At 35.8% G+C, this 12,115-nt stretch overlaps 1 protein-coding gene across 1 annotated transcript; it reads left to right on the top strand.

Annotated features, from left to right (window-relative positions):
* Positions 1–1,132: 1,132 nt before the first annotated feature.
* LOC103703953 (small nuclear ribonucleoprotein Sm D2-like) lies at positions 1,133–10,043 on the top strand. Its single transcript, XM_008787036.4, has 5 exons — positions 1,133–1,169; positions 5,409–5,433; positions 8,967–9,044; positions 9,390–9,494; positions 9,578–10,043. The coding sequence occupies exons 2-5, from the start codon at positions 5,416–5,418 to the stop codon at positions 9,692–9,694; spliced, it is 318 nt and encodes a 105-aa protein (XP_008785258.1). The 5' UTR covers positions 1,133–1,169; positions 5,409–5,415; the 3' UTR covers positions 9,695–10,043.
* The last annotated feature ends 2,072 nt before the right edge of the window (positions 10,044–12,115 follow it).

Genomic DNA, 12,115 nt, shown 5'->3' with positions numbered 1-12,115 from the left:
ATACGCATAATTTATGAAAAAAATTATATTTTTATATCTATATCTAGGCATTTGCTTTCCCCTGCTACAAAATTGAGAGCATTTGAATTTCTTAACTAAAGGTTAAATCTTTTGGTTGGTCAACCGTGAAGAGATTTTTTTTTGATTTTGCTTAATAATTCAGACTTCTTTCATGATATAGTTCCTGTGCTTAGGATTAGCCTACATATTACTTCGAAAAGAAACAATAAACTATCTAAATGGCCAAATTTTTGTATTTGAAACTCTACTGATATTATTGATTATTTAAATCTAAAAAGTGAAAAATTCATCCAAGTCTTTGTATTTCATCAAGTAGGCAAACATGTATAAGGAAAGAATCTTGCATAACACAAATTTTCATTATTCATCGCAAGACTGAGGGCGTGATAGTGAGTAGCTCGATAGACATGGAGCTTAAGTTCTACAAATTATTAAACAATATTTTCAAATTATTACTAATTCTCGCTGGACGCAAACAAATAATATTAGGATTGTTCTTGACAAACAAATTAATTCAAACTCACCATAAAGAAAAACAAATTAATTCGAAGCTATTCAACCACATTATCGGATCTGTGCAGTTACAACACACATGATCTGCTCTTTTTTTTGGGACTACACTGGCAGCTCATACTAATCTCGTGTGAGCGCTGTCTACGAAGTCAAAGAACAAAATACTCCAGAGACAGAAGGACAAATACAAAATGGGTTAGAGAACCTTTGCAGAATGATGAAATGCAATGGAAGCGACTCAATCATCAGTTTTATTCGCATTTCAAAAAATATATGCTCAGTTTGAAAGACGTCACACTTCTATATAGCTGCCAGATGTCCTCTAGAAGTGAATGGTTGAAGGCCTCTGGCTCCTTTTGTAATGTCCCCTCAATCATCCTTATTGGGTGCCCCTTTAGGATGATGCACCCCTTCATCTCTTGTTTTGACGGCGTCCGCGGCACGCAAAGTCGCGTTATCGAATAGGCAAGACGGCGTCGTCAGGCGTCACCCTCTGTTAGTAATGTCCGTCGCTTGCGTTTAAGCTGATTTAAGCCCGCGGCATCCTGAGGACGAGCTCCCGCTCCAGCGTCCGCCACCCTCCAAGTCTAGGGTTTACGAAAAGAAAGGGTCGGCGAAAGGAGCAACAACCCGAGGTGCGCCTCTCCTCCTCCCTTCCAAATCCTGAGGCTTCTCGTATTTTCCCCGTGTTAGGGTTTGAGCCTTTTCTTTTCAATTTCGATCGATGGGTCTGTGTTCTGGTGCTCTTTATATGGTACAAGAACAGAGCTGTAGGACGGTCTAGTTTCTTTCGACCTTTTTCTTTTCCTTTTCCCTTTTGAGTATGTTGATGCATGGATGTATGTGTTAGCCCTGCGGATTAATTTTGCTGGGGTTTTGATTAAGTGGATCGAGAGATTATTAGGAAGAATGCTTGCAAGTTTCAAGTCTTATGGCTGCATCACGAGATCGTTCGGTTCCGGTAATGATTTTCATGAAAATTTGATACCTGGTGGCGTTTGTGAGGACGGAAAGGGTTCAGATCAGGAACTTTTTGGCAAGAAAATTCCAGTTGTTTCTTTCCAAAAAAGGAGTTCTTCTCGATTCTTATGAAAGAACGAAAATTTTGATGGTAGAAAGGTTATCCTGGCTTTAGATGTTTACAAAGACAGACAGAGAGAGTGAGTGAGAGAGAGAGAGAGAGAGATCAACATCTTATTCCTTGTGATTCTAATTGAATAATTTTATCTGGGTCGAAGATGCTAGGGTTTGGGTCACAATAGTTGGGATCTGTCAAGAATCCCTATACGAGTGCCTTCTTGAATTTTTGCCATTTGGAGCCATGTCTTAACTGTTGAGAAGTTCATGTCGTAGGGAATTCCTATTTTAGTATAACGTGGGAAGCTCACATAGAAAGCTTACCTTGATTTCCATCCCTTAATCGACGTTGAAATATATTGCTGACTTGTTTTTGTGACTGATCTCAAATCCTAAAAGGAAAATGCAAGGGGGAAAAAAGAGTGGGAAATGATCCAGCTGTCCTCAGTAGAAAAAAGGGCACTGAGATTGTCGGGCATTATTTAGGATTTAAATGGAAGTTGCAGGCATGTATCACAATTTATTAGCTTTTACTGTTTAACAAAGTGCTTTACAGTAATATGGTTGATATGTGGTGACATGGGTTGACAACTTGACATGAATGGTAACACACCCTATGCCATACTAATAACCTGCCATCAAGGCACACATTAATAGGGCTTTGATATAATGCAAATTGACATTTTAATGATTGAATGTAGTTTTATAATAGGTTAAGTTTTGTGATAGATTAAGTCCTGTAATAGATTATGTTCAGAGCTGAAACAATTATTAGGATAAAGATTGTAATAGATTTTGGAATTTAAGATCGTTTCTAGCTGGAATAAACAAATTTAGGATTGGAATAATGTGAAAAATCATCATAGTATTAGGAGTGTAATTGAGAACAAGGTTGGACTATGATAGACATCACAACAGGATCATGTCATGATTGAGTGATTAGGAGTGTAATTGAGAGCAAGGTTATGATTGGCATCATGGAATAATCAACAACGGTTGATTTAGTGATTATGTTATGCTTATGCACATTTCACGTGTATGTAATTTTTTGTATAATTATTAGGTAACTTGAAGGAGTTAAAATCAGTAGTTGAATTTGTGAATGATAAGTTCAAAATTTTATTCTTGAATTTGCTAGGAAAGTTGTAATTTATATTTGGCTATCTTGTTAAAATAAACTAGTTCCCAGTGCCAATGTTAGTTCTGTGATTGTTCTTTCTTATATATTGGAACAAAATAATTTGTTGCAATGAGCATCAGGGTTTATGTCCTGAAAATTCAATTATTGAATTGGAGTCAAAAATTTTCTCTAGCATGAGATAGCATTATTCTCATTATCATCAAAAAATTGTTGCATCATGTTTTCCTTTTTATTTGTATTGTTTGTTGGAGATCACTTTTGCTTTTACATAAATGTGCTTTGCTTGATGTGATTTTTGAGCAAAGTTTGTTGATCATATGAGTTCTGAATAATTATGTGACTGTACAATGATGGGATTTGTAGGTTTTAGGAAGTTGGGTAACTATCATCATTGATCTCTTGGATGAAAATTCACGATTGGTGATAATCTATCGCCACTCTTTATATGTTAAATCAATGAGGTTACCATGGCTAAGAATCTCTAGCTTAAATTTTGCAAATGCACAAAGAACAGTATATCTAGGTAAAAATGCTTGGTTTTATGGAATTAAAAGATAAAAAGAATTGTTTTAAGGGACCAACCATCAATGCATTCTAGAATTTCAGATTGAAATTATTCTGGCATGTTTGAAACCCTAAAGTTTATGGGTTTATTGTTGATGAAGGCTCATATTGGTTTTGACAATTTTCTATGTTGGCAATGTGAATTCGTTAATAAGCGGATTTATTAGTCAGAATTTTTGCGAAGGCTGAGAAGTTGATTCAAACTTTGATTCTATGATTAGGTTGAGTTACTGCCCTAAAATTTTAAAACACTAAGGGTTGTTTCTTCTAGTCATGAAATTACAATAAACCTCCACTGGATAATGCTTGTGGCATGATATTTGATATGCTCTTCTCCCTTTTTATAAGAGACCTTGTATGGCATGAAAGTCGTATTTAATTGTGAGTGTGTTTGATGAGACAAAATGATGTCTTGCAATTTGTGATTCGAAGAAAGCAACACATGAATACAATTGCCAAAAAAAAATCTTGACATAAAGTAGCTGTAATATTAGCACACATTACACAGATAAAAAAGTTATCAAGCAGTTTATTGGGAATTGGTTTCATTTTGTGTTAATGCCCTTGATCAGTGCATGAGTATATTTTTGATGGTTTGGAGGGGGTCAAATGGTGCAACCCTACCTCCCTATCCGGAGGTCTCCATATTTCGAACCCGTGACCTCTAGGTTACTATGGAGCAACCTAACCGTTGCACTAAGGCTCTCCTTTTGTATCCAATTAAGAATAATTTTGACACTTAGTGCCTTAAGATGAGATTGCATTTGCTTAAAATTTTTAAAAGTATTAATAATCTAAATATAAATCTGATGATATGCAAGCTTTGAAATGATGGAACTTGATATTCACAACCCTATGTAGTATTTTAAGACTTTTGGATTAGCTCAGTTGTCAGATTTTTGTGGGAACAGCACAACCAAAGTTTCCATCCTCAAGTTTAACTCACTTTAATCTGCAGTTTCTTGCAGAAACTTAGGCCTTAGTCTCTCTCTCTCTCTCTCTCTCTCTCTCTTTCTAAAGGTATATGTTTAGTTAGATAGTATGAACTAGGTTTGGTATTAATCCAAGATTTATGAGGTTTAGGATTTTGGTAAAGAGCAAATGATGGAGTACGTCAGTTGAAATAATTTTACATGCACATTTTTGAGTGTATGGCTGCATGCATTTGCGCTTTTCTGAGTATTGTGGTTCTGTTTAGTAATGGTTGGTTTCTTGTTTCTTCTTCCTTCCTTTAAATCTTTTAGATTAAATTTTGCCTTGTTTTCTTCATGTTCCTTGGATGAATTTCGTCAGATGATATCAAATTAACAGCATTATAATTCCATGAAGCACTACATATAAAGACCTCTAAATCCAATTATTAATGGCTGTTGGACTCGATATAAATAAATAATAACCAGGGTAGGACTTTTTTTTGACACTATTGTTGCTCAATTAAAACTTCTAAGGCCACCAAGTTTATACTGGCCCAATAGCAAATTCTAATTTTTATCTAGAATTTTCTTAACCAATTACTAGAAACCTGTCATGTTTTTCTACTTCAAAACATTCCTAAAATATTTAGAAGTCTATGTTTTCAAATTTTAAAACTTCTCTAAGATGCACAGGATTGTTCCATGAAAAGTTAAGTTTTAGGCTACCTGTTTGTATAGCTGGAATTATTTACAAGACCTTGGTGCAGAATGATAAATATTCCTAGTTTCCCCTTTCTTAAGAATTCCTTATTGAGAATAGTGTATGACTAACCTTGTAAGATTTTATGGCCATAACCCTTCTTTAAAAACATGAACAATCGAAAAAGCATTTAGATTTGAGTTATTATATTTATAACTATGAGGAAACAAAATTTTTGAGCAATTTCAATTATAATGCTAATAGGCATTTATTGCTTGTTCATTTAGATGTCAGAACTTATTTTCTTTCATATCCATTTGTTTAATTCTTTTTGGAAGCTCCCATTTTAGTTTTATTATGCTTAAGTTTTAGTTTCATGATCATCTAAGATACTAATATTGTTATTATAGTCATGCAAGATACTTTTCCATTTTTTGTTTCCTAATGTGCTAACTTAGGTTCCTGTTCTGTTTTACAGTAAGACAATGGAGGACGACACTAATGTAAGTTTTATAAACCCAACTTCCAATTTGTATGTTTTGGTAATGTGGGAGTGGTTGAATGTTACTTCTTAGGCATGCTTTTGAAACTGAACATCATGACTATGTAAATTTGGGATCCAAGAGAACTAGATATTCCTTATCAGGATGTAATCTCTTTGCTAGTAATCAAACAAGTTACAATTATTTTTTATATGTGCAAGAATAAGAAACCTTTATTATTGTAAGTGGTAACCATGAATTGTGCTCCTCCATTACGAGTAAATTACACATGCTTTTCTACTCTCTTCCTAGTTACACAAAACCATTTGCTTGATTCATGAAGTGGCACAATTACCAAAAATTCATTGAGTGGATTTCTTGTGATTGAGAGCCATCATAATAAAATAGGCTTCAAGAGGATAGGGATCGATAGAAGTGACATTACTTCTTCTTCAAGTTGAGATGTGAAACTAACGGCCTTGGTTTGAGACTCATAGGGCTATTATTCTTCAAAGTAATAGAAGCTTACATCAAGGCTTTCATAGTTTGAACTTTGAAGTAAGAATCATCACTCTAAAATAGGTAAATTCTGGTCATGTTTGCATCAGGCTGGTTTCATCCCTTAATGTAAACCAAATTGATATTAAATTTTCGTTGTGAGCCTGTAGTCATAAATTCAAAATGTACGCTGCTCTGTTTGACCCATTTGGTTCTGTTGGGGCTTGGGTTCATCTGGTTTAAGTTGCAACTTGCAAGATTAGATCCTTCTGTTGATGCAATTGTGATGTATTCTTCTGTATGATTAATTGTTTTGGCCTGTGCAATTGGACTTAATTTGCCTGGGATATTACACTTAGTAAGAACCTGATTAGGAAGTTCCGGCAGGATCTGGCGGGATTGTCTGGGAAGAGTACATGGGGGTGCGCAAGAGTGAGGGAGCTGGAACAGTAAAGGGAGAGCATGGGAGCCTTCAGGGCCAATCCCTGTGGGTTTATAAAAAAAAGACTTCGAGGGGCCTTTCCTTAATCTCATGGGATTGGGCCTGGAAACCCCTTGCTCTCCCTTCCTGCTCCCTCCCTTTCTGCTGCACACTCTTTCTCCACTCTCCTAGATCCGACAGGATTTTGCCAAACAGGCTCTAAGTGTTAAGATAATAGATTATTTGCAAGATATAATAGCTTGGTTCTGGTTTTGACCTTGTGAGCCAGAAAGAATTTTAGTTTGGCAGTTTTGCTCTAGCCCAGGTGGTTTTTGGTTGAAAGAAAATCTGAAAGAAGGAAAAAATTAGGAAAAGTGTAAAGAAAGATTATTAAACTTCTAGAAAATAAATTAGAAATCATTGTAGTATTGTCATGTCGTTTAGAACCTTGGCTGCTTCATACTGAAACAAGAAAAAAAATATTTTCTTTTTTTTAAATAATTGGTTAAGTTGCCTTTCATATTATTTAATAGTGCAATACATCTTTGTTAATATTTGACAATCTAGTAAAAACAATTCAATGTAGCTGAGATAAGAGCACCAGAGTAGCTGCATCCATATCAAAATAATTCTCAAATTACTTTATAAGCTAAATTCCAATTGCTTCAAAGTCTTCTTGAAACTAAAAGAATCTGAATTTAATCTTGATAAAATGCTTTTTGGAATTAAAAGAAATGAGGAAACGCCAAAAACAAACACAGATTACCCATACACACTATTTTCCGTTTTAGTCAGTTTCTGCTGAAATTTTGACTTTACACAAAATTGAGTTGGTTCAGAGCAAAAGTCAAGTTTTTTTTTTTGTTTTTGGAACTTTGGCACAAAATTTGTAACGTGGTTAATTGGCTGGACTACCCTCTTTAGTAGTGAGTTCCAGAACTGACTGGAATTGTGATTTAACTAGTGTGGAGATAGGATTGACTCGACAATACAGATGCCACAGTAGCGGTAATGTTGTTCATTTTGGAAGTGCTCCATGAACCTTCTTCACTGTTGGAGATATGCAACTTTTGAAGGTACCTATCATATAGGAATTCAGAGGTTGCATCTCATATTCATACTTGTTGATCTTGATAGTCGCAGGCTTCCTTGTCCTAATGCTTGGGAGTTCAAGTTGTTAACCTCAAATTAAAGTTCTTTCAATGCTTATTAGTTTCTGACAAAAAAAGAAAGAGATGCACTCATCCTACCTTTAATGTATCTTTGATTTTTTTTTGTTAAATTCTTTTCCACTAAAGGCTTATGGGCACTTGTCACCCCTCAATGCCTTCTTTGCTCTTAATGTACCTGTTTGGGTTGCGTAGGATGCTATTTATAAGACGATCTAGCTGAAGATGCTTTGTCAACTGCTTCTTTTTGTATATCCCCCTGATTAGCCTATGATTGTCAATTGAATGGCTTCCATTAAGTTGGATTCTGTTTATGATTGAGATGAAGAGTTCTTATAGAACAAGAGCTTGTTAAAGTGGGATGTCAAGCATTTCTAAGGTGGAGCTTGTACATGCCAGCTTTTTCTCATCCTAGTTTGCTGAGGTTGGTAACATCTGTATCATGGCATCTCCACATGATAATGGCATGTATTCCTTGCATGTTTTATGGGCAATGGTACTATGTGTTAGAGGGAACCTGTTAACTGGATTTGAATGAAAATTAACTAAGGTAAGAAGGTTACACATGCAAACCTAAGGCTTCTGGTCTGGCATGCACTTTCAACTTTTTGAAGGGTAAATATGCAAGTAAGGGATTTTCGAGGGATACATTTGAAAGAATCTCAATTGTACATATGTAAACAATTGTCGATTATGGACTTTGGTTGAATTCAAGTTGATTTTGAATCAAGAGAAGTATTATATCTGATCAATTGAAATTGGGCCAGTTTTGTTGGGGTCGATATGCCCGAATCTCTAAGCTTGAGGCTGCAGAACTTGAATTATGTTGGTGTTTGCCCTCAGATGACATAAATTCCAGCCTGAACTAGTGTTGTTGGGTTGGCTGGATGCTGGGGGAGTTCTTTTACTCGCTCGGTGTTGAGGAACAGTTCAAATTAAGGACAAATATTTGAAATTGCATCATAATATGGAGAGTTCACCAGATACTAAAAAACTGAGATGGGTAACAGAAACGGATTCTGAAATTATTTTTTCAGTTATTCATGGAATAAACATGCCTTGAAGAGGCAATAACAATAAGCAATAGCAGGAAACATGATGTGATTAGAGCAAACAGATGCTATGGGGTGAAAGTCCCTTATCCATATTGCTTTATTTGCTGTCATCCTTATGCTTGAAATTGATCATTCAATTTGTCAGGTTTAAATTCTTTGTATTCTCCTCCTTACAATCCAAAATTAGAGATGCTAAGTTCACATTTTCTTCTTTATAAAACATTACTGGGTAGCATCATGGTTTGAAACTCGCTGGAAACAGTGCTGTAAAGAACAGCATATAAAGGGTTTAGTGGATGTAAACCCACTTTATGTTTTTTTCAGCTAAGTAGCGATGATTCTTCTACAAGTTATATTACAATTTTGTTGACCAGACTGATAAATGCTTGCTTGTTCACTTATTTGTGATAGGCTGGAAAGAAAGAAGAGGAGGAATTCAACACAGGCCCTCTCTCTGTTTTGATGATGAGTGTCAAAAACAATACTCAGGTGAGAGGCCTATACTGTCCAGTAGTGTATGTCTAACAATATGCTCAACAAGAGGGTTATAGCCTAATTGCTGCGGAATTTTACTGTAGCGGTTTCTTTGAAATGAGCTATTCAGTTAATGACATCAATTATTAGTAATTTCTGCTTCTTCACAACTTTGAACCACTAACATAAGTCCTACAAAAGGAGGATCCCTTTTGGTTATCTTTGAAGAATTTAGTTTTACTTGTAGTCTTCTAGACATCAGGCAAAAAGTTTTGTATCTATTTCCGTATCTTTTGCTCCTAAATCTCCAAGAGAGAAAAAGGAATCAATAGATTTGGACTAAAACTATTGCCACATCAGGTGCTCATTAATTGCCGGAACAACAAGAAGCTACTTGGCCGTGTGAGAGCATTTGATCGCCATTGTAACATGGTTCTCGAAAATGTTAGGGAAATGTGGACTGAGGTAGTTTCAACACATAATTTATTTCTTTTTTTCTTTTACATTATTAGTGTATCTACCATGATTATGATTGTATTTTTCTGCAGATACCCAAGACTGGTAAAGGCAAGAAGAAAGCTCTTCCCATCAACAAGGATAGATTCATCAGTAAGATGTTCCTTCGAGGGGACTCTGTCATCATTGTTCTGAGGAATCCCAAGTGAGGTCCAAGTTTTCTCTTTTGATGAGTAGGCACCTCATACGTGTAATGCAGCTGTGAGCTGGGTCTGTCTTTACTAATGCGACTCAAAGGTTTACTGTCTACCTTTCTTGTGGGATGATTTGTACCTTTTGACTTGCATATGACTTTGTTACTGGAATTAGATTGAGGCTTTTGACTGCTTGCTTGATTCTCAAGCTCCTTACAAATTTTGTACATGGTGTACTTTTGGCTGTCTTCATGGTAAGGGATATACGCTGGATCAAGGATGGCCATGATACAGTTCTTTCATGGTTTTGCAGTTGCAAAGAGGTTAAGGGAACTGTCACCAGCTATGAACTATGCCTTTAAATTCATGTTTGAACGGGTTCTTTGCGTAGAATCTTGTATCATAGCTTTTTGTTTTTCCTACCATGGAATGATAAAGTTAAGGTATGAATTTACTTGCTTGCATGACCTGATTCTGTGGACCTGTAGGAATCATGATATAGAGAAATGCATTTTATTGAATGCAAAACTATTGTTTAAAAAGTTTTATTGGGAATACTTAATAGCCAAAGCTGAATTAAAGTCCGTTTCTTACTAGGAAATGCTGAATTGAAGTTTGAACAACTCTGCTGCGCTAATGAGGTCTGAATAGCTGATTTGGTTGTTTTGGTGGGTGGACGGGTCCCTAAGAGATGATGCTGTAACTTGTTAGGATCTTGAAGATCTCAGAGGAGTTGAGATTTTGCAATAGAATGGATAGCGAAATTGATGACTAGGAAGATCTACCTGAGTTGAGATTTTTCAAGTAACCGTTAGGTTTTGCAGCTTTATGTGGAATATTGCAGTAATGCTGTAAGAACAGGTATCTGCCTTTGCCTTCGTGGATGGCTGTTGATAAAAGTAACTTCTAGGGACTGAGTATTGCAAGAATTCTGTTCTATTGTTCGATTGTCCTTCAGGGTATGAGAGACATGGAATTTCAACTTGTAATCTTTCTTGCAAAGGAAAACCAGGGAGCTTGTGTACTCTGTTTTTGATTCTTGTAACATCCATGTCAAGCTCTACGGCGATGCCTGGAGCAACTTGTGTGGGGCATGGGTGTAATCGTGCCAGGCTTGATCAAGCTTGGTTTGAAATTAATTTTAAGCTTTTGTGCTTGAATTCCAAGACAACGTTCATTTGTTTATCCTTATTTCAAGCTTGAGTCGATTCATGTTCAATTTGGAATCAAGGTGAATATGAGCTTGGTTGATCAGCTTAGCAATCCTAAATGAAGTAGAAATTAACTTGAGATTAAAGCCATTTTAGTTCAAGCTTAAATGAAAGCTTGATTCTTGATTTTGAGTTTTGCTTTGAAGTTTGGTTCTAGTCTAAACTAACATTTAATTGATTCAAATAATGAAAAAAATACACCAATTAGAACTTTAATCCGAATGAGACTTTTTATGTAAAATATGATGTATAAAAAAAAAATTGAGTCCTATCAATCTGGGTTTGGTTGAGGTAGATTGATTTTTGGCTCGGCTTGAGATTAATTCTGAGCCAGTTCTACTGGTTGGAGCTTAATTTGGTTGGTAAGCTTCAAACTGAGCTTGATTCGAGGTTTTTTTGAGCCGAGCCCGAGTTGAGATTGAACTGCTCATTTGGTTTGACACCCCTAGCAAGGAACACAGAGAAAATTTTGACGCTCAGTTTCATTAAGGAACAGTTCAAAATTTTCTCTGTGTCAAAATTTTCTCGGTGTTGAGGAACAGTTCAAATTAAGGACAAATATTTGAAATTGCATCATAATATTTTGAAATATTATGATTTTCTCATAATATGAGAAAATTATTTTTCAGTTATTTGCAAGATATAATAGCTTGGGTAACAGAAACGGATTCATGTGGCAAAATTTGATTGAAATTTTGCCTTTAATCCCAGGCAAACACTGCAGCTCTGCCTACAGTGTACTGGGATTAGGCTATGCAGTGTAAAGGGCACAGAAAATTTCAATCTTACAGGCAATCATTAAATGGGCAGCAACCGATGCAACCGATGCAAATTTCAATCATGAAATACTGGAATGATATTCCAGTATTTAATGGCTTGCTCATGGACCACTCATTAAATATCAGTATTTAATGGCCGTGGAAATCCAAATGATATCTTATTCCAGTATTTCATTTGGATTTCATTTGGAATACTGATATTTTGGCCTACCTTCCACGGCCAAAGAGCATATTTCCAATGAGCAAGCCAAAGAGCATCAGTCCAAGAATGGCGATGATAACGGCAAAACTATTTTCCCCTACATAAGCGCTTGTTGAGAGGTTTTGCTCCAAAATATACAAAATATCAGGGATACATGAGTTCAGATTACACATTTCAAGGATGATCCAGATATAATGCTTACCTTAGATTCTTCAGTTCCCACCAGAAGCAGCAGCAGCACTAC

Source organism: Phoenix dactylifera, chromosome 5, assembly GCF_009389715.1.
Source record: "Phoenix dactylifera cultivar Barhee BC4 chromosome 5, palm_55x_up_171113_PBpolish2nd_filt_p, whole genome shotgun sequence".
Taxonomy (NCBI): domain Eukaryota; kingdom Viridiplantae; phylum Streptophyta; class Magnoliopsida; order Arecales; family Arecaceae; genus Phoenix; species Phoenix dactylifera.
The sequence above is the reverse complement of the archived record's forward strand: the minus strand, read 5'-3'. Positions and strand labels throughout refer to the sequence as shown.